General features: G+C 38.9%; 1 protein-coding gene across 4 annotated transcripts in view; it reads left to right on the forward strand.

The window, feature by feature from the left end:
• The first annotated feature begins 3,188 nt into the window (after positions 1-3,188).
• The window catches only part of NBEAL1 (neurobeachin like 1), a 207,187-nt gene continuing 184,574 nt past the window's right edge, over positions 3,189-25,801 (forward strand). For 3 of the 4 annotated variants that reach the window (XR_013402118.1, XM_028830998.2, XM_015110738.3), the window contains exons 1-2: positions 3,189-3,303; positions 4,476-4,757. Coding sequence is in view for 3 of the 4 variants with exons in the window: in XM_028830998.2 (XP_028686831.2) it covers positions 4,707-4,757 (51 nt within the window). In the remaining variant the exon portion in view is untranslated. Of the gene's footprint in view, positions 3,304-3,961; positions 4,181-4,475; positions 4,758-25,801 lie in introns of those variants that run through there. The other variant, XM_028830996.2, reaches the window with a different exon arrangement.

Consider the following 25,801-nt stretch of genomic DNA (forward strand, 5'->3'; position numbering starts at 1 on the left):
GTAAATTAACAGTTTATAGAAAAACTGGACGGATTGGGGATATAGAGGCATATGGTGAAAAAGCTAATTTCTTTCATTCATATTAGTTTGGAAATATTTATTGAGTTCCTACTGTGTGTTTCAGAACTGTTCAAGAACCTGAAGATATAGCAGTGAACAAAGTTCCTGTTTTCTTGGTGCTTACATTTTATTAGGGGAAACACACACTGGACAAACAAATGATATATTAATATCAGCTGATAAGTGCTACAGTGAAAAAGAGAGTAAGAAGGAAGAGAGGTTGCTATTTTGGCAAGAAGGGTCAAGGAGAGCTTCACGGATAAGGTGATTCTTTTTATTTTAGTTCACTTTTTTAGAGACAGGGTCTTGCTCTTTTCCCCAGGCTGCAGTGCAGTGACATGATCATAGCTCACTGCAGCCTTGAACTAGTCTCAAGTGATCCTCCCACCTCAGCCTCGCAAGTAGGTAGGGCTACAGGCAAGTACCACCTCACTGGGCTAATTTTTTTCTCATTTTTTTAAATAGAGGTGGGGGTCTCACTGGTGTGCTCAGTCTGATCTGGAACTCCTGGCCTCAAGCAATCCTGCCTCAGCCTCTCAAAGTGCTGGGATTACAGGTGTTCGCCACTGCACCCAGCCCGGATAAGGTGGTTCTTAAAGGTTTTGTGCAGCCCAGGCGCAGTGGCTCATGCCTGTAATCCCAGCGCTTTGGGAGGCTGAGGCAGGTGGATCACCTGAGGTCAGGAGTTTGAGACCAGCCTGGCCAACATGGTGAAACCCCATCTCTACTAAAAATACAAAAATTAGCCAGGTGTGGTGGTGGGCGCCTGTAATCCCAGCTACTCGGGAGGTTGAAGCAGGAGAATTGCTTGAACCTGGGAGATGGAGGTTGCAGTGAGCCGAGATCATGCCACTGCACTCCAGCCTGGGTGACAGAGCGAGACTCCATCTCAAAAAAAAAAAAAGAGATTTTGTGCAGACATCTGGGGAAAGAGACATCCAGGTAGAAGGGATAGCATGTGAAAATCCCTAAGGCTGGAGTGTGCTTTGTGCCTTTGAAAAGCAGCAAAGAAGTCGTGTCTCAAGTAAGGTAAGAAAGGCCAGAATACTTGGAGAAGTCAGAGAGGAAAATGTTGGAGGAAAATGAAGTAGGTCCTTGCAGGCCTTTTAAAGTGGAATGGGAAGCCATTGGAAGCTTTTTAGCAGAGAAGTGACACCTTACTTCCATGTTAAAAGAGCGCTCTGTTTGCTGTGTTGAGAATAATCCATAGATTGGGGGTAGAGTCATGGGCAGAGTCAGGGAAACACGTTGGAAGGCTACTACAATAAGCTAGAAAATATTTTGTAGTAACTTAAACCATTTTAAAGACAGTAGCCACAACCAGGTGCAATGGCTCACACCTGGAGTCCCAGCACTTCAGAAGGCAGAGGCAGGAGGCTCTCTTGAACTCAGGAGTTCGAGATCAGCCTGGACAACATACGAAGCCCCTGCCTCTAATTAAAAAAAAAAAAAAAAAAGGAAAAGAAAGATAGTGGTTACTACTACTATTTTAAATAGTTACCACCATCCATTTAAGGAAGAAAGTGTGGAGAGATGGTTAGATATATTTTGGAGATATAGCTGAAAAGATTAGATTGGATGTGAAGTACATGAGGAAGGTGGCAAGCACACTTCCTAGGTTCTTGTGCAAGAATGGAGTTGCTAAGTACTAAAATAGGGAATCCCACAGGAAGAGTATATTTTCCCCCCAAAGTTTTGACATATAAATTTCACATGCCTAATGGATAACAAAGAAGTGCTGAATGTAAAATGTAATTTCAGGATAAAAAATTGAAGGCGTAATTTGCAAGCAACTACTCTCAATTCTGCCATGGTAGAGTGAAAGAAGCTATAGACGATACTAAAGGAATGGGCATGGTTGTGTTCCAATAAAATTTTAGGACACTGAAACTTGAATTTGAATTTCGTCTAATTTTCACATATCGTAAAATATTGTTCTTTTGATTTTCATTAAGCAAGTTGCAACCAGAATGGGCTGCAAAGCCTATAATATTTACTGTCTGGCTCTTTTTATTTTATTTTTATTTTTTGAGACAGTGTGTCGCTCTGTCGCCCAGGCTGGAGTACAGTGGCGCCATCGGAGCTCATTGCAGCCTTGACTCCCAGGCTCAAGCGATGCTCCCACCTTAGTTTCTAAGTAGCTGAAACTACAGGCGTGTATCACCACGCCAAGCTAATTAAAATTTCTCTTGCAGAGACAGGGTCTCATTCTGTTGCCCAAGCTGATCTCCTGAGTTCAAGGGATTCGCCCGCCTCGACCTCCCAAAATTCTGGGATTACAGGCGATAGCCACTGCGCCTCGTCTACTCTCTGGCTCTTCACAGGCAATTTGTGGATCGTTGTTACAAATGAAACAAGATGGGACATTAGTTGATCATTTTTGAAGCTGGGTGACAGTAAACTAAGAATTCTACCACCATACTAGTTTACTTTTGAATATACTTGAAATAGTTTCACAATAAAAAGTTGTGGAAATGTTTAGGTTTAACAAAGGTGAGTTATCTTACGCGTTTTTCCTTATACAAAACAAAATCTCTCTGAAAGTTGTCTATAGCTAGTAAACGCCTTTTGCTTCTTTTCTGAAAAAGCAAAACCCTTTCTAAGTCTTTGGTGGTAAAATAAGCCCTTTGGATATGACACTCGGTGACGACGAAAGCAGGCACAAAAGGAAAAGGATATTTTTCTTGGGGGGGGTTGGTGTGTGTGTTTTGTCTTTTTACATTACTCTAAATTCCCAGGACCAATCTCGGTTCTACAAATAAGTCAAAACAAAATCCCCTTTAACACGGTAGGGTCTCACGCCCTCAGATGACTGACGGAAATGACGCCACCAGCGAAAAGCGGGGCGGGCGTAGACGTCGGTACGTCAGCCCTCCTCCTAGTCCAGCTGGGGGAAGGCTGGCTCCAGGGCCGCGGCCGGCGCCCGCCAAGGGATGGGCAGCCAGAGCCTGTCGACTGCGGCTGCGCAGGTATGCTGGGGCGGGGCTTCAAGTCACCCCGCCCATCCCCAGCCTACGCGACCATTGAACAGCTGCCGCCCGAGGGCTGGGTAAATCCTCAGCAGCCGAAATGATTAGCCGAGGGGGCAGCCCCGCCCCCGGCTCCTCCCGGCCTCGCGCCCCGCCCCCATGTCCTGCCCGCCCGCCTTCCTGGCTGCGGGGTGACACGGGGCTTCGCCTTGGGAAGGGGGCGAGGGAAGCAGTTAGACGGCGGCGGGGCGGCGGCTGCGGCGCGGCACCCAATGTGAGCGCGGTGATGGGGAGCGGGCCGTTGGGAAGAGGGGGCGGCATGGCGAGAAATGGGAGGGCCCCGGTGCTTGGTGGTGGAGGGTCTGCAGAGTGAGGGGCGGCTGTGAGTGGGCTAGGCTGTCCGGGCGTGTTTGGATACTGTAGTGCAGGCTGGGATCGCGGTCGGGAGACGCCGAGTCCGCGTTCCTCAGTTCTAGAGCTTCTCTTGGCAGCTTGGCACACCTTAAGTTTGCCTCTGTTTGTGTTGTCTGGGATGCGAGGAGGAAATTTAAAGATTCCCCCAAACACCTGGACGCTTCTTCGGGAAGTTCCTCTCCGGTGCGTGCGTGCCCACTTCTCTTGGATGGAGAGGTGGAGAGGCCAGGTGGGCGGGTGGACTTCCACTCTCAGAGGATTGTTAGAACAAACGAACTGGGAATCCCTCCCCAACCCCCACGCCCTGCCCTGCAACATAGCAAACAGTCCCAACAACTTTTTTTTTTCCCCCGCCCCCAGACGGAGTCTTGCTCTGTCGCCCAGGCTGGAGTGCAGTGGCGCGATCTCGGCTCACTGCAACCTCTGCCTCCCGGTTTCAAGCAATTCTCCTGCCTCAGTCTGCTGAGTAGCTGGGATTGCCCGTCACCACGCCCGGCTAATTTTTTGTATTTCTTTAGTAGAGACAGGGTTTCACTATGTTGGCCAGTCTGGTCTCGAACTCGTGACCTCAGGTGATCCACGCACTTGGGCCTCCCAACGTGCTGGGATTAGGGGCGTGAGCCACCGCGCCTGGCCCCAACAACTTTGAAGAGGAGACCAGAACAAGAACATTCTAAGAGCTTTGATGTATTTGAAATGTCTGAGATGTGGACCTTTTCCTTGTGTCTGTAGAAAAGGTATGAGTGGGAAGGGAGTCTTGTTCCTTATTCTCACTGGACGCATTTTTGGTTATGAACATGTACCCATCTCTAGGAGTCTGTCTGCCCTAGAGGATTCTATGATGTGACATATTGTGTTAGCTGTAATGTCTTCCTGAAACACAAGTTTCTATGAAATCTAATCAGTCCATGTGAAAGTATAGCGGGTTGTTTGTGGAAAGTGAAGAAGATACATCTTCTTTCGTTTCTGATAAGGCTAGATTTTTAAATACGGCCTCTTTTTCTAACCTGTGGATGTTTTTCTCTTTCACAGATTTATTTAATTGCCCAACTACCGCCGATGAAGAGATGTTGGAGTGACTGCTGAAATTGCCTTTTTGTTTTTAACCAGAGGACAGTCCATTTGTTTCACTTCTTTTTGCTTTCCTTACTGCTATGAGCTTTACTGTAACGGCTGAAAAACTTGGAAAATAAAATGAACATGCTGTAGTCTTGAACATAATTTTTTTAAGGAAAACTTAAAGTGCCAGAGTGAAAAGCCAGAATGGCATCCAGAGAGAGGCTCTTTGAACTTTGGATGCTTTATTGTACAAAGGTAATTGCTTTCCTTTTTATTTTTATGTTTTAAAATACTTTATTATAAAATTTGTGACTGGCAGTATTAACACTTTATTTAACAGATAATAGTGTATTTAGTCATACGAATAACCCCAAACTTAAAAGCACTTAAAGGATTTTCTGTTTTCCTCTTTTTCAGGTTTGAACACACATACAATATTGGCATACTGTTAAAAACTGTAGGGTGTGGCTTTTATTTGATACTTATCCCCAAATGATCCTAAAATTATATAAGTAAAATTATGCCCTTAAGAGAAAAATAAAATATTTTTATTTTTGTTTGTGTTTTTCATTTTCTCCCACAAGTGAGTGTAGGATAGAGACATTTTTATGAGAAGGGCATTAAGCATTTTTCTTGGAATGAACCTTTGAAATTGCATCACAAGGTTATTGATTGAACTGCATACTGTGTGACTCCCACTAAGTTAGCACTCTTTGAGCATTGCCTCATTTCCTCTCACCACAATACTGTGAGGTGAATATTGTGATCATCCCCTTTACGGATGGGAAAACTGATGCAAGGGTTACAGGAGTAGTGAGTCGCAGAGAAACACAGTACTACCTGACTCAAGTGCATACTTTTATCCATTTTTACTCCTTAATATTTTTGTCACTCAGAAATAATGTTCTTTCCCCTCCTTGTCTTTATGTGAATTTTTACTTGATAGCTTTAAGTTATTGAGAAGAGTACTCCTTAAAAACATGTTTTTGAAGTGGGGGAGGTACATTATTGCTTTGAAGATACTGGCAAGGGTCAGAGAAACACCCATAATGTACTATTTGAGTTAATTTAAGTCTGTGTGGTGAAGTTCTCAAGTCACAGCTTCTGTTTCTGCATTATCCTTTCATGCTCCTTAAAAGGCAGATTATTATTTAACAGTGGTCTCATTTATCTGTCATATTAAATTTAGAGATTACACTGGAATTTTCTTTGACCTCCTGGTTTGATATATATTATAATCACTAAAGGACATATACTTTGAAATGCTTAATATGAATGTTTAAAATAGTTTTTAGTCTTGTGTAATTTGATACCAGAAATGTCTTTTTAAAAATAGATGCTTTCAATAAAAAAGGAATCCAATTCACCAGACACTTTTGAAAATAGTCACTAACACATTAACCAAAAATTAAAATTAAGTTTTAGTATGAATACCCAGTAGTTTGAAAATGATTTATTTAAAAATATATCAAATTTACTAGGTTTTACTGTTTTCAAAATGACATTGGTGAATGAGGTTACATGTCTCATTAATAGGTTATATTCTTTTTAGGTAGATTTACTATTAAATTTAATATTAAAGCTTATTAAACAGATAGTATAGTTCATTGGCATACACTGAATTTTATTCTTCTTAATGACTTTTAATATAAATGTGCATCCCTTCTCTTTTGAAATGTTAATCCTCAATAATGAAGGCCCTTCACTGTCAGATTTTGAAGCCTGTCTCTTCTTGGACAGGAATATAAATCTCATTTTTAGGTTTAAGATTTAAATAATATTGTGTGCTTAATAAGACTTAAAATTTTTTCACTTGTTTTTGAAGAGTATTTATTTAAAAATATGATTTTATATTTTACCGGTTCATGAATAAGCTTTTTGTAAGGTAGACAACATTCTCTTCTGCAGACACCTTGAATCAGGGAGCTACCAAATATACCTCATAGATTTAAATTTTCTTTCTAGTGAGGATGACTACCAAATACTGTACCCAGTTGTTCTCTATACTTTTTGCCTTATTATTCTCACTCTAGCATTTAGCCTCTCAAACCAGCTGACTTTTTTTCTCACCTGACAAACTTTTAAGGCTTTTTTTTACACTTTTAATGAGCTTTCAGACCACTTGAGGTCTCAGATCTTCTTATGAAAATATTTTCTACCACTTAGTTTCAAAAGCTTCTTAGACCTCTTTGTGGGCTTGAAATTGTAGTTTAGTTTTGGCTCTGCTGCTGCTTTGTTTTGTAACCTTGAACAAGACTTACCTCTTTGGGTCTCGGTTTTTCTCATTTGTTGAGTAAGCGTGTGTGCGTGTATGTATATACAGGAAGAATGCTTATCTAACTCTCTATTAAGATTTTTGTTTGTTTTGACCTCTGAGGGACAAGCAGTTTTTGTTGTTGTTGTTGTTCTTACTCTGTAGATTGTTATGTAGAACTTTCTAGTTCTTTGTTTTTAAAACTTTTATTGTGGAATTTTTCAAGCATGCACCAAGTAGAGAAGACGTTATAGTGAACTCTTTTGTATCTATCACCCAGTTTCGACTATAACCAGCTCATGTTTAGTCACAGTTTATGTATAACTGTGAATTTGCCCTATCTCCTAATTATTTTAAAGCAAATCCCAGACAATTTATGACCTTATCTATAAATATTTAAATATGTATAACTCCTCTTAAAAACAATCACAACACAATTTTTAAAATTATCAAATATGTGATCAGTGTTCCAACTTTCCTGCTAGTGTCTTAATATTCATGTTTTCCCACTGTTTGGCTCAATATTTAAAACAAACTACACATGTATTTTGTTGAAAATATCTGCTAAACATTTTCATCTGTAGGCTCCCCTTCACCATAGTTTTATTCTTTGTTGTTTATATGTTGAGGAAACCAGATTTTGACTTTAGAGTTTTCTACAGTTTGAATGTTTTACTCATTGAATTCCCTTGATTTTATTTAATTGTTCCTCTCTTCTAGTATCTGAAAACTGACCAAACAGGGGCTTGATTGATTTGGGTTCTGTTTTGGGTGTGGAGGGCTAGAGTAATTTATTAGTGTAGTGGCCATCTGTGATTTTTGCCTATATGCGTTATTTTATTAGGATTTTGCAAAACTGTGTAATTTATATTGAGAACTGTCTCAGCATTTGATTACAGTTCCTTAAAGGGAAGGCAGACAGCATATATGTTTGATTCTCTTTGTCAGTTTTCACAATGAGTTAATTTACTAGCATCCTCCCAAGATGATCAATTGTTTTTCTAGGATATAAAGTCCATTTTTAATGATTAAAGTGTCTGCTCTTTTGTTGCCCTGACTGGTTTGATGTCTACAGAAAACATTGTGTACATACTTGATTAAAGAAGATACCTTGGAAGATTTTTGAAGGACTGCTTCCGGGCAGTAAGGTTAAGACCTCCATGTTTGCCATAGTGCTAACCTTGGCACAGATATTCCACAGTGTATTAACAATAGGTCAATATTAAGGTGCCTACCATCACAGCATTTCTATGTCATGTTTTAAAAGTTGCCCCTGAACATTACAAAAGTTCAGTAGGTCTAGTAGGTAGTACTACCTCAGAAATAACCCTTGGGTAATACTCCTTGGTCATAGCAATGCTGAAAGAATGCTAATGGAATATATATGTCTTCTGCCTGGGTTCAGTTGTAAGCCTAAATACTAGTGACTAAAGTCCTTTAAGTAGAATTAAAATAAATTACTAGTTTCAGTTTTTAGCAGATGGAGTCCCAATGTTTGAAAGAATTTGAGTATAAAACTTGGCAATTTATTTGATTTTATTTTTAATTGATAATAATTGTATGTATTTATGGGGTACAATGTAATGTTTTGATACATGCACACATTGTGGAATCATCAAATCAGGCTAATTAACATATCTGTCATCTCACATACTTACCATTTCTTTGTGTTATGCAATTTGGTTTGTTACCAGACTTTTCAGGTCTAACTTTTTACTTTCTCCTTCTAGGAATAGGCTTTAATTGCATTGTTAGAAACATGTGTCTTCTTCCTAATAGATTACTTTGTAAACCTTATGTAGTTATTACATAATACAAGCAGGATGATTTCTAATCACCCAACATTCCTGCTGTCTAAAGATTCTTTCACCAGTGTATAAGACTATTAATTCAAGTTTCTGAATCAGGGCACAGAGGCTCATGCCTGTAATCTCAGCACTTTGGAAGGCTGAGGTGGATAGATCATTTGATATCAGGAGTTTGAGACCAGCCTGGCCAGCATGGTGAGATCCCGTCTCTACTAAAAATACAAAAATTAGCCGGGGATGGTGGCATGTACCTGTAATCCCAGCCACTCGAGAGGCTGAGGCAGGAGAACTGCTTGAACTTAGGAGACAGAGGTTGCAGTGAGCTGAGATTACACCACTGCCTTCCAGCCTGGGCAACAGAGTAAGACTCCGTCTCAAAAAAAAGGAAAAAAACCAAATTGTATAGTCTGAACTCTTCTTGCCTTCAAATGGTTGTCCCCACCCAGGGTCAAGGATTTGATTAGCAGCACATTTCTTATAGCTCTTATAAGTTAAACATTAATGTGAACAGGTTTAATCTTATATCTGGATTTTACTTCAGTAGTTAACTACTTCTTGTCTGAGTGTCTTTTTCTTAAATATAGAAGTATTTTAATACTAGTACTTAAGTGTACAGGTTTTTTTTTTTTTTTTCTTTTCGTTTTTTTTTTTGGAGACGGAGTCTTACTCTGTGGCCCATGCTGGAGTGCAGTGGCTTGATCTTGGCTCACCACAACCTCCAACCTCCTGGGTTCAAGCTATTCTTCTGCCTCAGCCTCACAAGTAGCTGGGATTACAGGCGCATGCCACCAGGCCCTGCTAAATTTTTGTATTTTTAGTAGTGATGGGGTTTCACCATGTTGGCCAGGCTGGTCTTGAACTCTTGTTTTTAGTAGAGACAGGGTTTCACCATGTTGGCCAGGCTGGTCTTGAACTCCTGACCTCAGGTGATCCACCCTCCTCAGCTCCCAAAGTGCTGGGATTACAGGCCTGAGCCACTGCGCCCGGCCCAGTATTTTTTTTAATGTCTAAAGATTTCAGGGCAGACGTGGTGGCTCATGCTTGTAATCCCAGCACTTTGGGAGGCTGAGGCAGGTGGATCACTTGAGCTTGGGAGTTTGAGACCAACCTGGTGAAACCCCATCTCTACCAAAAATACAAAATATTAGCCAGGCATGATGATGCATGCCTGTGGTCCCAGCTACTCAGGAGGCTGAGGTGGGAGGTTTGCTTGAGCCTGGGAAGTGGAGATTGCATTGAGCCGAGATTGCGCCACTACACTCCAGCCTGGGTGACAGAGTGAAACCCCATTTCAAAAAAAGAAAAAATCAGTTTCTATATTTGTTGTAGGCACTATGTTATTCACTGTATTTCTTGATATTCACTTAGCATACAGTAAGAGAGATGGTGCTGAGAACAATTTTTCTTTCTATATTATTATATACAACGTTTTGAGATTCATATATGTGTGTAGAAAAAGACATGTATCGGCAGGGCACAGTGGCTCACGCCTGTAATCCCAGCACTTTGGGAGGCCGAGGTGGGTGGATCATGAGGTCAGGTGTTCAAGACCAACCTGGCTAAAATGGAGAAACCCTGTCTTTACTAAAAATACAAAAAAAATCAGCCGGGCATGGTGGTGGGCACCTGTGATCCCAGCTACTCGGGAGGCTGAGACAGGAGAATCGCTTGAACCTGGGAGGCAGAAGTTGCAGTGAGCCGAGATCTCGCCACTGTACTCTAGCCTGGGCGACAGAGGAAGACTCCGTCTCAAAAAGAAAAAAAAAAAAGAAAAGAAAAAGACATGTATCATAAATTCCCTATCTCAACTGCAACCCTTGAACAGACTAAAGGATGTATTTCTATTAGACATTTAGCCTTTTGGGAGTGCTGCAGTTAGCTGGTCACCAGAATATGTAGAAGAAAGAAACTTAGCCTCTCAAAGTCAGATAAGATTAAGCTATTTTTGTTCTGTCTGGTGTAAAGTATCAAATGCGTTAACTGAGTAAAAAGATACAAAGTGGGGCCGGGCGCGGTGGCTCAAGCCTGTAATCCCAGCACTTTGGGAGGCCGAGACGGTCGGATCACGAAGTCAGGAGATCGAGACCATCCTGGCTAACATGGTGAAACCCCATCTCCACTAAAAAAAATACAAAAAACCAGCCCGGGCGACAAAAAAAAAAAAAAAAAAGAAAGATACAAAGTGACTCAAAAGCACAGCATTTTGAAATGTGGCAGTGTAGATTGAAATCCATGGTTCATTTTTGTCATTAGATTTAAAAACATTTTATTTTATTTTGTTGAGATTGAATTTGCCCTGAACAATTTTGTGAAGCTACAGTATTAGAGGTGATATTTAGTCCCAGTTCTGTATCTGATCTTAAGGACCTAAAAGAGGTTAACCTAGTTTCTTTGTATCTCAGTTTTCTCATCTGTCAAATAGAAAAACATAACTATTTTACATATCTGTAAAAATTTTTTGGAAAAAAGATTTTATTTAAATGTATTTTAAGAGGAAGAGAGATAAAAATGTAATCTTTATGAGTATTTTGCAGATGTGTGGGTATGGACATGTGTGTATCAGGATTACTTCCATTTACCCTTGTATTAATATAATAATAGTGGGCAATATTCTCTTACTATTTTATCAGTAGTAATGAAGCTGTATTCACGTATGTCTTAACTGATTTTACATCTGTAGTTATTTTTGCTTTCAAGCATAGTGCTTATTTATCTTGAATAATGATTTGAGGGTCCTCCCTACTCTAAACCAAATTTATTTTGGATGCTGATGATGCTCCATTTCCTGCTCTTGCCCTTTGTCCTGCTAAATCTGGAATATGACTGAAATAGATAGTTTTGCAGTGAGCTCAGAGTAAAATTCCTTTTCAGAATAAAAGTTTTGCTTCAAAAAGAAAATAGAATTTAGAGGTGTTTTATTCAGTTAAAAGGCAAGTATTTCTTTTGTACATAGATTTGGAAAAATGGAATTAGTGAATATTTAATGAGAAAATTATTAACTTATTAATGCAATTTTAATTATAATCCTAAATAAGTTTTTAGTAAGATGGACCGATACACATCAACCCTTATAATTTAAGCCACATTTAATAAGTCTCTGGTATGTGCAAAGTATGAAAATGGCTCTCGATTTTCTGTGACTTAATAATGGCTTTGTGTGTAAGGAAGGTAATGTTCTTTGACTCTAAAGAAGACAAAACAAAATCATTAGCAGCCTAGTAGTAGTAGTTACCACTTACATGTTTGTTTTCAGAAATTAGGTATGAAAGCAAGAAATGTATAGTTTCTATCAGTGGACCTGAAATGAAAAAGTTGTTAAGATGCATTAACTTTTTAAATTCTTTCCTTTTGAGCATCAAACTTTAAATTTCCCTGAAAGCAGGTGGAATTGATAGTACTTAAGTGTAGGTGTGGAGCATAATGTGCAGATGTGTAAGAGTCTGAAATAGTTTCCTGTGTTTTGTTTGTTTGTTTGTTTGTTTTGGACCAAAAAAAGTGGTCTTCACATTCACAAAGTTAGCTAGACAAGATCACTAGGTTTTCAGGTAGGCATGCTGACTTCTCCGTGTTTGTGGGACATTCAGGTGGAAATACTCAATATCTGGAGTTTAGAAGAGAGGTCTGTGCTGAAAATAAAGATTTGAGAGTTGTCATATTGGGAATTATTGGAGAGTTATTATGAGAATAATAAGAGAAGAAGGTAAAAGGAAGTCCTGAAGAACATTATCATTTAAGAAGAAGATAGAGTTTTGTGACCAGTCTGGGCAAAACAGTGAGACCCCATCTCTGTTATTTAAATAAGTAAATAAATAAATATGTGACAGAGGAAGAAAAGTTTGTAAGTTTAAATGAGAGAGGAGCCAGGAGTGACTGGGTTGCCTCAGAAAGTAAAGGGATATTGGCTGAGTACAGTGGCTCATGCCTATAATCCTAGCTCTTTAGGAGGCCAAGGTGGGAGATTCACTTGAGCCCAGGAGTTTGAGGCTACAGTGAGCCAGGATCATGCCACTCTAGTCCAGCCTGGGTGACAGAGTAAGACTCTGTCTCAAAAAAAAGAAAAAAAGAAATGAAAAAAGTAGTCAGGGGTGTCAAATTCAACATGGCAGTCAAGAAAAGTATTACGGACCGGGCATGGTGGTTCACAGCTGTAGTCCCAGCACTTTGGGAGGTCAAGGCAGGCGTATCATTTGAGGTCAGGAGTTTGAGACCAGCCTAGCCAACATGATGTAACCTTATCTCTATTGAAAATACAAAAGTTAGCTGGGTGTGGTGGCATGCACCTGTAATCCCAGCTACTCAGGAGGCTAAGGCAAGATAATCACTTGAATCCAAGAGGTGGAGGATGCAGTGGGTCAAGTGTGTGCTGCTGCACTCCAGCCTGGGCAACAGAGTGAGTCTCTGTCTCAAAAAAAAAAAAAAGGAAAAGCATTATTGAGCATATATTGGATTTGACAGTTTAAATATTGGTAGCCCGAGGTGGGCACATCACTTGGGGCCAGGATTTCGAGACCAGCCTGACCAAAATGGTGAAACCTGTCTCTACTAAAAATACAAAAATTGTCCGGGCGTGGTGGTGCACACCTGTTGTCCCAGCTACTCAGGAGGCTGAGGCAGTTCGAGAATCGCTTGAACCTGGGGGGCAGAGACTGCAGTGAGCCAAGATTGCACCACTGTACTCCAGTTTGCGCAACAGAGCGAGACTCTGAAGTAAGTAAGTAAGTAAGTAAATAAATAAATAAATAAATATTAGTGGCTTTCGCAAAAGCAGTTCTGAAAAGAGTGAGAAAGTTAAAAATGTAAGTCCTTATATTAATTTTTTATTATTAAATTCAACGGACTTAAAATTACTCTTAAACTGCTACTAAAGTTTGTAGATGTTTCCTCTTCATCTTTGTTCTAACCTGGCCAAGGACCTTTATTGGTCTGTGTACCACACTTTGTGTGGCACTGCTCTAGAGCGTCTGAAAATTCTCAGACACCTAAGAATCCATCTGTAAATCCAGAGATCTGTAATTTGAAAAATATTGCTCTATAAATTGAACTGTCACTGATAATCCCTTGGAAGCAATCCAAATGTGACCTTTGAAATCGAGTAGCAATACTAGTCGCGAGGTAGTTTTCCCTAATATGCTTAATTTAAAAATTGATAAAAACAGGAGTGCAAACTTTAAAAATTTCTATATGGAGCTTATAGACCTCTGAAAATATTTCTGATAACTCCGAGCATTCTCGGACCTTAGTTTTAGAAACAAACCTTGAACAATTATTATATCTGACATACTTTGATTGCTGTACATTTGCTACAGCTTTTTTTTCCTTTCTGCAAAATTACGTTGCAAGTTTTGCTACAAGCAAGTAAAGAATTGGGACCAAAGATCCAATCTACCACAGTCTTCTTTCTAGGCACAATTATTCATATTTCTCCTATATGCAAAATGTACTTCATATCTATCTCAAGAACTCCAAAACTCTCATCCAGTCATGATACCAGTCTTGAAACATGGAATCTGTGGTGTACATCAGATCCAATTGTGGTTTTTCTTGATATTATGATCTGTGAACTCAGAGGACACTTAGTATCTGTCCTCTGCAACTCCAATTGGGCAAATATTGCCCGCTTTCTCTATCCTCAAAGAAATGTTCTATGATATGACTCAGTACCTGCCGTGGCTAGTCTTCTCTCTTGCTCTTGACTGTGTATCTTGGAGGTTCTTTTTTTTTTTTTTCCCATCATTTTCCTTTTGCTATGTCTGAAGTGAGCATTGGAGACTACACTTTGTTGTGACTGAGCAGCTCTCTCAGCTTGCCTTCTGCATTAGGAAGTCCTCTACCGAAAATGAGGACTTCCCTCCGCTTCTCATTGTTCTGCTTCTAGTTCTCTTTTATTTAGTTATATTATCTTATAACTAATATTCTACAGTAATGGAAATGAGGGATATACTTGTCTTGCTTCTCATTTTAGCAGGAAAAAGGTTAGGTTTTCCTGTTATCTTCAGAATTTAGGGCTGAGACATGTATATTTATGTCTGTTTTTTTGTGTGTGTATAACCTCTTTAAATCATAGATCAGTGTAATTTATAATGTTAGATATTTTATTCCCTTATTCATTTTTTCTAGGTCTGCTGTTATTTCTAATATTACCTGTTTGTACCTCTTATACAATTACTAAGAATAGTTTTATGTGTGTATACATTAAGATGTGGATAATTAGTCTGTTATGCTCTAGAGAAATGATATTATTAAGACTTCACATAATTGAAAAGAATCACTGTTATTACTTGCTTTAATTATTGGTATTCAGTAGTTGCCATTGTAAATATTCTCCTTTTTTTTTTTTTTGAGACAGAATCTTTGTGTTGCTCTATCTCCAGGCTGGAGTGCAGTGGTATGATCTTGGCTCACTGCAACCTCTGCCTCCTGGGTTCAAGTAGTTCTTCTGCCTCAGCCTCTCAAGTAGCTGGGACTACAGGCGTGCACCAGCACACTCAACTAATTTTTGCATTTTTAGTAGAGACAGTGTTTCACCATGTTGGCCAGGATGGTCTCGATCTCTTGACCTTGTGATCCGTCCTCCTCGGCCTCCCAAAGTACTGAGATTACAAGGCGTGAGCTACCGCACCCGGCCTAAATATTCTCCTTTAGTAGAATCCTCATTATGCATTTTAAGTAGGTTCATTTGGAATCCAGGTGTTCCACTTAATTTTCAATAGTCTTTCATTGTTAAAGTTGTAAAGTAAAGTGCTTCTAGATCAAGGTTTAATGCCTTGTAGTGTTTTAATATATGTTCAGCCTGGCTATTGACAGAAACCCTTGATTTCTTCTTATTTTTAACCCCTCCACCCCCAACTCTTGATTTCTTTTGTGGAAATATAATTCAGTTTTTTTGTGACAATTTTGTTCTAGTCACTCAAAATCTATTAAGATATGGGGAACTATGTAGACTGACTATGAAATGTGCCATAGCCATATTTGAAATCCTTTGAAAGTATCAGAATTCAGGCAAGAGTTAGCAACACTTGCTTCCTCATCCCTTCATCAGCTCTTATTTAAAATAATGGAATTTACATTATAATGTGCCACTTTGTTTTCATTAATGAAAATGAGTTCTACTCTTAAATATATTTTATACAGACCCTGCTGTTTAAAAAATGAAAAAATAACTTATTCTTAGCCGTATCTAAGAGATACCAACATTTTTCTTGATGTTTTGTGACTTAGATTCAGACTGGGTGGATTTCAATCCACCCAGATTGAAAGAAGATTAAATGATATACCCATTTCACACAAAAGTCAAGCATTTCAAAACAGTTTACCTCTGGTAAAAAAAAAAAAAAAAATGTAGTTTTGTTTGATGTATTTAACTACTACATAATTTTTACTGACATTAAACATTTGAATGGTAAGAAAGGTATGTAATTTATGATGCCACTGTAAGGTGAATTTATACCTCTTTTTTATTGAGTGATTTTTGTCTGTACAAAATATAAAATTTAACCTTTCTAGTGAATGAACTTTATTTTATGGAGAAAAATGAAAAATATATGGACTTTCTGTTTTAAGACACAGAGCCTTGCTCTGTCACCCAGGCTGGAGTACAGTGGCATAATTGTAGTAGCTCCCTGTAACCTTGGACACGTGGGGTCAAGTGATCTTCCTGTCTCACCCTTCCAAGCAGCTAGGACTACAAGTGTATGCCACCACACCTGGCTATTTTCTGAACAATTTTTTTTTTTTTTTTTTTTGAGATGGAGTCTCGCTCTGTCAGCAGGCTGGAGTGCAATGGCGTGATCTTGGCTCACTGCAACCTCCGCCTCTGGGGTTCAAGCAATTCTCCTGCCTCAGCCTCCCAAGTAGTTGGGACTACAGGCACGTGCTACCATGCCCAGCTAATTTTTGTATTTTTAGTGGAGACAGGTTTTCACCATGTTGGCCAGGAAGGTCTCGATCTCTTGACCTCGTGATCCACCCGTCTTGGCCTCCCAAAGTGCTGGAATTACAGGCATGAGCCACTGCACCAGACCCGATTTTTTTTTTTTTTTAAGAGACAGGATCTTGATATGTTGCCCAGGCTGGTCTTGAATTCCTGGTCCAAGCAATCCTTATGCCTCGGCCTCCCAAAATGGTGGAATTATAGGTATGAGCCACTGCATCTGGCCTGACTTTTTGATTAGATTTATGTTCTAAGAAAAAAATAGTAATATTTTACTTTTATGCTGAGCTTTAATTTTTCGATTAAGATATATAACTTAATTGTAGAAAATTTAGAAAATACAGGTATGCCGGAAGTCAGTTGCAGAAAATCTCATTATTCAGAGACTTTTAGTTCTTTATGCATATGTAAATTAATTACATTTACTACTATAAATTATTAATATATTTAATTTGAAAAACTTCAACTTGACATGAAACTTGAAGATTATTTCAAGTTTCATGGAATATTTTAAACTCCATTTGACAAGTGTTAATGTTATAGTAATATGTCTGTATGTTAATATATACATGTTAATATATTTAATTAATACATTACAGTAATAATATTTTTCTTTCCTAAAGAATTAACTTTAGTCCCATTTGACTCATTTTTATTGGGTGCCTACTGTATGCACTTGAATTGTATATTTTCCTATTTTTTATTTGGTTAATTTTTTAAAAGTTTATAAATTATATTTTTAGAGCAGTTTTAGGTTCCCAGAAAAATTGAGCAGAAAGTGTAGAGCATTCCCATATACAACCTTCCCTACCATCTGTATCCTGGACCACAGTGCACCCTTTGATAACTTGACTGACTTCCCAAAAACACCTGCATCAGAAACTTTTGAGTCAGAGTCTTGCTCTGCTGCTCAGGCTGGAGTGCAATGGTGCAATCTCGGCTCACTACAACCTCCACCTCCCGAGTTCAAGTGAGTCTCGTACCTCAGCCTCCTGAGTAGCTGTGATTATAGGGGTGTGCCACCATGCCTGACTAATTTTTGTACTTTTAGTAGAGATGGGGTTTTACCATGTTGACCAGGCTGGTCTCAAACTCCTGGCCTCAAGTGCTCTGCCCACCTCAGCTTCCCAAAGTGTTGGGGTTACAGGCGTGAGCCAGTGTGCCCAGCCTGCATCAGAAGCTTCTTTACCTGACCACCATGTGTGAGACTCCAATATAAACACATAATTCATGCAACAGGACGTATTTTACCTAACATTGCAGATGCGGGCCAGTTCTGCTGATTTTAACAGTGATATTTCTACAGTATATTGATCAGACCTAGAACTTTATTAGTTATCTGAATGGATAGTTACATAAACTTTTTAAGAAATTCTAGCCTGGGGCAACATGGTGAAACCCTGCCTCTACAGATAATACAAAACTTAACTGGGCATGATGGCAGGTGCCTGTGGTCCCAGCTACTCAGGAGGCCGAAGTGGGAGAATCACTTAAGCCCAGGTGGTTGAGGCTGCAGTGAGCCGCGATTTTGCCACTGTACTTCAGCCTGGGCAACAGAGTGAGACCCTGTCTCAAAAAAAAAAAAAGTTAATAAAAACATACAAAAAGTAAAATTTGAAACCTCTCTCACTAGGAATTGGTGTATTCTAAGCCTATTTTGTATACATACACCTCTTACAATATTACTACTTTTGTTTGTGTTAAAGTGGCTTCCAAACCTCTCTTGGATGTGATGGGTTTTCCTTTCATCAAAATTTTTGCCTTCATCTATTTAATTGACTGTGAGTCCATCTGAGGGCATGCTTTCCCAGCTAGACTCAGTTTCCCACTTAGATTGTAGGTCCAGATAATAAGTAAACTAAAGCAAGATGGAGGGATGAAGTCATCAGGTTTAGCTTAGTGGAAGAGGTAGCATCAATCAAGGTTTTAAAGACTGTATAGTAGCTTAATAGTTACAGAAGATATTCCAGGCAAGCATAAGACATGACCAAGAAGTATAATGGAAAAATGGTCTTTAAGTATAGATTTTCATTTCTGGCAATAAGGTAGACTAGGTTGTTTAGGCTAACCTTTCTGAAAATTATTAGACATTCTGGATAAAATTTAAGAAACATCTTAAAAGCATTGAAAAACTGGCAATATGGTAAGGCATTATGAAGCCAAATCTTAATGAAAGCAGAAACTTAGGTAAATGAAATTCTCTTTTGCCTGATGAACTTGAGCTTTTGTTTTCATGGCCTTGTAAGTGGGTAGAGGTTAGAAGAGGCTTCTGTTCTTTACAAGATGGGCCTCTCCATAGGGCTACTCAGTACTGAACTTCTAAATTCCCCCAGAGTAAGTGATGAAAATAATAATAATAATAAAGATCAATTTACAATAATAATAAAGAACAGATATCAAATGTAAAGCCAAGGGACTAACCGGAATTTCCCTTCTGATTCCCGAAGCTTACACCTTTGGCATAAGGATCAACTAGATTCTAAGCAAACCCACTTCACTCTCCTCCTCCTGCTAGGACTTCAGGGGAAAGTGCCAGGAATGAGAACCAACAGAAGTAGACAGTAAACATGGATCTAGAAAGACTTCATATGTTGATATTAGAAGGCAGAGATTATAAAATAAATATACCAGGTACAGTGGCTCACACCTGTAGTCCCAGCACTTTGGAAGACCAGGATGACAGGATCACTCAAGCCCAGGGGTTCGAGACCAGCCTGCACAACATAGTGAGGCCTTGTCTCTACAAAAAAAATTCAAAAATTAGCCAGGCATGGTGGTGTGTGCCTATAGTCACAGCCACTTGGGAGTCTGAGGTGTGAGGATCACTCACACCTAGTAGGTTGAAGCTGCAGTGGGCTGTTGTTGCTATCTCAGAAAAAAAGTTGAACAGATTCTATATATCACAGAATCTGAAAACATTGAAGTTCATGTCAAATTATACCATGTTGTTCTGTTCTCAATGCCTTTCTTTGTACACAATTTCATTTTATTGCCTAATCACAGTATAATTTTTTGAAGACATTTTGAATGCTAGTTAAACTTATGTGTAGTACTAACTATACAAGTTAATCTAGTGAAGGAATGTCAATATGAAGTCTACTACCAGGTTTGCACATGAACAGGCAAGAACAAATGTCAGCTACCTCTCTAAGGGCAATTTTGAGATGCATTTTGATTTCAAAGATGTCAAATATTAAGAATCTTGGAATCATAGAAATATGAAAAAAGTGACCTAGCAGTTTTGAAAAAGAAATAGACTGCGTTGAAATGGGGGAAAAACTGGAATTTTAAAAAATTGAACAATAAACTACATTTTGGAACTTGGCAGCTACATAATTACTTAGGAAAATTTAAGTACATATGTTAGAAATAAAAAGGACTAAAACTTAATGAACTAGTCATTTGTGGTAGCCAATCTTCAGATCCCACCTCATGGTATTTACACTCTTGTGTATAGTCCCCTCCCACATTGTACCATGGTTGATCTGTGTGATCAGTAGAATTTGGCAAAAGTGATAGTAAGTCATTTCTGAAATTAGGCTATGAAAGACACTATTGTTTCACTTCAGTTATCCTTTATTATTATTATTTTTTGATTGCTTACTCCAGGGGAGTCCAGAAGTTCAGTAATGAATAGCCCTATAGAGAGGCCCATCTTGTAAAGAATGGACGGCTCTTGCCAACTACCATATGAGTGAGCGTTTAAGTGGTTCCTTCAGCCCAGTCAAGCTTTGATATGACTGTCACCTTAGTTGGCATGTTTGTTACAAGATCATGAGAAGTCCTGAGCCAGAAGCACCAGCCTGAGCCACTCTTGAATTCTAACCCTAAGAAACAGTGAGATAATAAATGTTTGTTGTTTTAAGCGGCTGAATTTTAGGGTAATTTTTTATGCAGGAATAGGTAACTATTGCTTCACCCATTTAAGAAGATAAGAACAAAAACCCAAAGAAACCACAAAGGAAATTGTAGCTTTTTTTTTTGTAGACAGAGTCTCACTGTTGCCCAGGCTGGAGTACAGTGGTGCCATCTTGGCTCACTGCAACCTCCACTTCCCAGGCTCAAGTGATTCTCCTGCCTCAGCCTCCCAAGTAGCTGGGACTACAGGCACACACTACCACACCTGGCTAATTTTTGTATTTTTGGTAGAGACAGGTTTTCATTATGTTGGCCAGGCTAGTCTCGAACTCCTGACCTCGGGTGATCTACCCACCTTGGCCTTCCAAAGTGCTGGGATTATAGGCGTGAGCCACCATGCCCAGCCGGAAGTTGTACCTTTTAAAATGTGAAAATTCCCAAATTTGTTGTATGTATTTTCAGTTGTTGTGGGAAATATACATATATCAGAAAGTTGGCATGTACTAAGGAATAGGTTTATATTTAACAGGCCGCTATCCATTACATAACATCTTGGGATGAGTAGCATAAAAAGTCTGTATCTGGATATACTTTTAATTGAGAATCTGGAAGTGGGATTGAGAATAATAGATAGCTCTTCTGCAAATCTTTCTAGTAGTAGTGGTGTTATTATGAGGAAATTATCAGGTTTTTGCAAAAATTACTCATAATGAAATACCAGATCTAGGAAATGATGATCAGTAGTTTCTAGTGTCACAACCCCCACCACCCTTTTTAAAAAACCTTTTCCAATCGTATCTATTATCTTTCAAGTGAACAGTGTTGGGATGAATACTGAGTTAGGAAGTGCTGACTTCTCCACTCTGATAATCCTATATGATTATCCACTGCTTCCTATCATTTCCACACTGGAATGATACCAAATGTTGTACATCTTTGAACATATCTTGCTGTTCTCTCTCTGTCTGGATTCCTCTCTTCCCCCGACCCTCCCTGAGAGTATCTGTTTTTGATTCTTTGACACTGTTTTGAGCGTTTGGGACTACCCCAACCCTTGACAGAATCAATAACTCCCTTCTTTGTATTATTTCAGTATTTTTCACAACTGTGTTGCTTCACAGGCTGTTTTGCATTTATTTGTTTATACCTCTTTTCTCTTGAACAATGAGCACTTTCAGGACAAGACTGTATTTTATTTGTCTTTATAGTCATGGTCTAGCATGGTCCCTAGTTCGTACATGGTTGGCCTGTACTTTTTTTTTTTTTGAGACGGAGTCTTGCTTTGTCTCCAGGCCGGAGTGTGGTAGAGTGATCTCGGCTCACTGCAGCCTCCACTTCGCAGGTTCAAGCGATCCTCCTGCCTCAGCCTTCTGAGTAGCTGGGGCTACAGGCACGCACCACCACACCCAGATAATTTTTTGTATTTTTAGTAGAGATGGGGTTTCACCACATTGGCTGAGATGGTCTTGATCTCTTGACCTTGTGATCCAACCACCTTGGCCTCCTCCCAAAGTGCTGGGATTACAGGTGTGAGTCACCACACCTGGCTTTTTTTTTTTTTTTTTTGAGATGGAGTTTCGCTCTTGTTGCTCAGGCTGGAGTGCAATGGTGCGATCTCTGCTCACTGAAACCTCCACCTCCCGTGTTCAAGCAGTTCTCCTGCCTCACCTCCTGAGTAGCTGGGATTACAGGCATGCACCACCACGCCCGCCTAATTTTGTATTTTTGGTAGGACGGGATTTCTCCATGTTGGTCAGGCTGGTCTTGAACTCCTGACCTCAGGTGATCTGCCTGCTTTGGCCTCCCAAAGTGCTGGAATTACAGGCGTGAGCCACTGTGCCCGGCCGGCCTGTACTTACTAAATGTTTTTTATAGTTGCTAGATTGTATCAGAAAAATTTGAGGGCTGACTTACAAGATTAATCACTTTTATAATGTTTCTGTGGGGGGAATTTATCTTCTTTTGGTAGGATGTTACAAAATATAAATATAACTGACTTAAACGAACTTTTAAAATTCAATTCATATTTAAGTTGGGAACTGCCCATCATATGATTGAAATATTTATATGCATGTAAAATTTGATAGTTTTAAAACTTGAGTGAATACTGTAATCCAAATATCATTGCATAGAGCAAATAAAGCATTCTCCCTATTCTTAGCTGTAACCCTGTCTCTGAAGAACTAGGGGAAATTGCATGGATCATTTAATTCCATTATCCTCTCTAACGCCTCCCAAAACGTCAGTGGGTGTTATGAGAAGCTAAACATCTGCTGTGCTTTAACATAATTTAAGTAATCACATGTGACTAGTGGCCCCCATATTGGACAGCACAGCTCTAAGTTAAGTGTTCAGACTTCATCCTTTACTAATAGGGAGCCATTGAAAGTATTTGGGCAGGACAGAGGAGATGAATGGATTTAAATTTAACACATCTCGTTAGTAGGTATGTATAGATAGGAGAAATTGTAGGGAACTACCTAACAGTCCAAAAAGAAAGATTATTTGTCTTAATCAATGGCAGATGGGATGATTGGATGAATATTTGAGTACAGAATCAGTAAACTTGATTTTGTAAATATTTGGATTATTTTCTTATATTGGATCATGACCAACTTGATGGCAAAGTCTATATTATAATAATTGTGGTAACCAACATGTTTTGAGCATTTGCTAAATGTCAGGCACTATTGAGTGCCTTTTGTGCATTATCTCATTTAGTGCTCTCAACAGCCCTATGAGGTAGGAAGTATTATCTTCATCTTATAGACAAAGAACAGCTCAGAGAGGTGAAGTAACCTGCTGAAAGTCACACAGATAGTAAATGCAAAGAGATTTGAGATGAAAAGAATAAAATTTAAAATCAGGTGGCAAAGGGGATCATGAAACACTTAGACATGTATAGCATAGAACATTACTGTTTTGTGGGAGTTTCCTGATTTGGGCACATATAGTAGATTATGAAAATAATATTTATTGATACTTATTGAGCATATACTATGTGCTAGGCATTCTAAGCCTTTGACATGGGTTAGATTATTTTATTTTCACAACAGTCCTGTGAGACATCATTATGTTCATTTTTATAGAGGAAGAAACTGATGTGCAAACATAGGCTGACTTGTGTAAGAAAGTGACAGAGCAGGGATTAGAGTCCAAGTAATTTGGCTGCAGCACTCCTCCACTACTTAATACATTTGTATGTTGTGTTAATAAATAAATACCGTACAAATGGCAAGATAGGCCAGATGCTGGTGTTTCAATAAAGCAAACTCGTCTTAACCATGAAAGTGACTCAGCTTGAGATTTAATTAATATTGTTTCTATTGTGGGGATCTTTCTTTTTATGGCCTTTGGCAGTGAAATGATCTGAGCGTTTGTATAAGGATGTATAAAATTTGGCTTTTTGTGTATGTTAACTGCTTTATGACTTTGAGTTTACTGATCCTGACGAAGCTCCTCTTTTCCTCTTTTTGCCCACTAAAGATCCATTTTATTTATGCACACAGTTAAAGCCATTGTAGTGTAGTGGAAAGAGCACATACTGGATTCGTGTATTCTTACATTTTAATTCCAGCATTATCCATTACTAGCTGTGTGACTGGGCAAATTATACATCTTTAGAACTTCCCTTTTCTAACCTGTAAAATGGGGGAAATTAAATTTTCTTCACTGGATAGTTGTAAAGGAGTAAATGGGATGATATATTTTTTAAATGCCTGCTGTACTACTTAGTGTATGGGAGATGTTAAAAAAATTGTAAGTGCTTTACTGCTTAATAAATGAAACACCTCCAAATTTAAGTACCTTTTTTTTCCTTCTAGTTGCTCAGTTTTGTAGGTGAACTCTGTGCTTGCCAAATGCTTGGTAGCCAGACCTTTACAATTTGAACCAGATACTAGAGTTCCTAAATAAAATATGCATTAGAAGAGAAATGCATTAATTCTTTATGGTGTTGTGTGACTGTTTTGTGTCTTTTGCCAAGAGGTAATTCTCTGCTGTATTAGAGAGAACAATGATAAGGAAGACTTCAGCTACTTGTGTTTCTGGAGTTCTATCCTGAATGGATAAATGAATGGATAAATGAATGACATTCTAGTTGGACATGTAAAAAGCAAGTAGTGAAACTCTTGCAAAAATTTCTCACAAAAGGTAGCTCTTTTTCTAAAATATTTCCATCTGATTTCTCAGTAATGATGTACAGAGCCGTAGTTTACAAGCTGATTTTAGAACTGTATATTAATAGAAAAACCAAATACACAAAAGGTCAGTAGTCCCTGCGTATTCTGGGAACATTCTTTTAGATTTTGATTTGTAGTGTAATGCTTTTATTTCAGGGAAATAAGTTCCTTGAGTTCCCTTTAACCAAGAGCAGTACTTAAGCAATGATATTTAATGACTACATAACTGAGACTCCTAAATCATATGTTGAAATCTGACTGACATGAGGAAGTATTGAGGAGGCAAAGGAAAAGAATTGAGCATCATTTTTAAAGATACGGTTAATATACCTAAAAATTTCCAAGGGATCATAGTTTTTTAAAAATTTTTTTTATTTTATACTTTAAGTTCTAGGGTACATGTGCACAACATGCAGGTTTGTTACATATGCATACATGTGCCATGTTGGTGTGCTGCACCCATTAACTCGTCATTTACATTAGGTATATCTCCTAATGCTATCCCACCCCCTCCCCCCACCCCACAACAGGCCCCAGTGTGTGATGTTCACGTTCCTGTGTCCAAGTGTTCTAATTGTTCAGTTCCCACCTATGAGTGAGAACGTGCGGTGTTTGGTTTTTTGTCCTTGCAATAGTTTGCTGAGAATGATGGTTTCCAGCTTCATCCATGTCCCTACAAAGGACATGAACTCATCTTTATTAATGGCTGCATAGTATTCCATGGTGTATATGTGCCACATTTTCTTAATCCAGTCTATCATTGATGGACATTTGGGTTGGTTCCAAGTCTTTGCTATTGTGAATAGTGCCACAATAAACATATGTGTGCATGTGTCTTCATAGCAGCATGATTTATAATCCTTTGGGTATATACCTAGTAATGGGATGGCTGAATCAAATGGTATTTCTAGTTCTAGATCCTTGAGGAATTGCCACACCGTCTTCCACAATGGTTGAACTAGTTTACAGTCCCATAGTGTAAAAGTGTTCCTATTTCTCCACATCCTTTCCAGCATCTGCTGTTTCCTGACTTTTTAATGATTGCCATTCTAACTGGTGTGAGATGGTATCTCATTGTGGTTTTCATTTGCATTTCTCTGATGGCCAGTGATGATGAGCATTTTTTCATGTGTCTGTTGGCTGCATTAACGTCTTCTTTTGAGAAGTGTCTGTTCATATCCTTCACCCACTTTTTGATAGGGTTGTTTGCTTTTTTCTTGTAAATTTGAGTTCTTTGTAGCTTCTGGATATTAGCCCTTTGTCAGATG

The sequence above is a fragment of the Macaca mulatta genome, chromosome 12 (assembly GCF_049350105.2).
Source record: "Macaca mulatta isolate MMU2019108-1 chromosome 12, T2T-MMU8v2.0, whole genome shotgun sequence".
NCBI lineage: Eukaryota > Metazoa > Chordata > Mammalia > Primates > Cercopithecidae > Macaca > Macaca mulatta.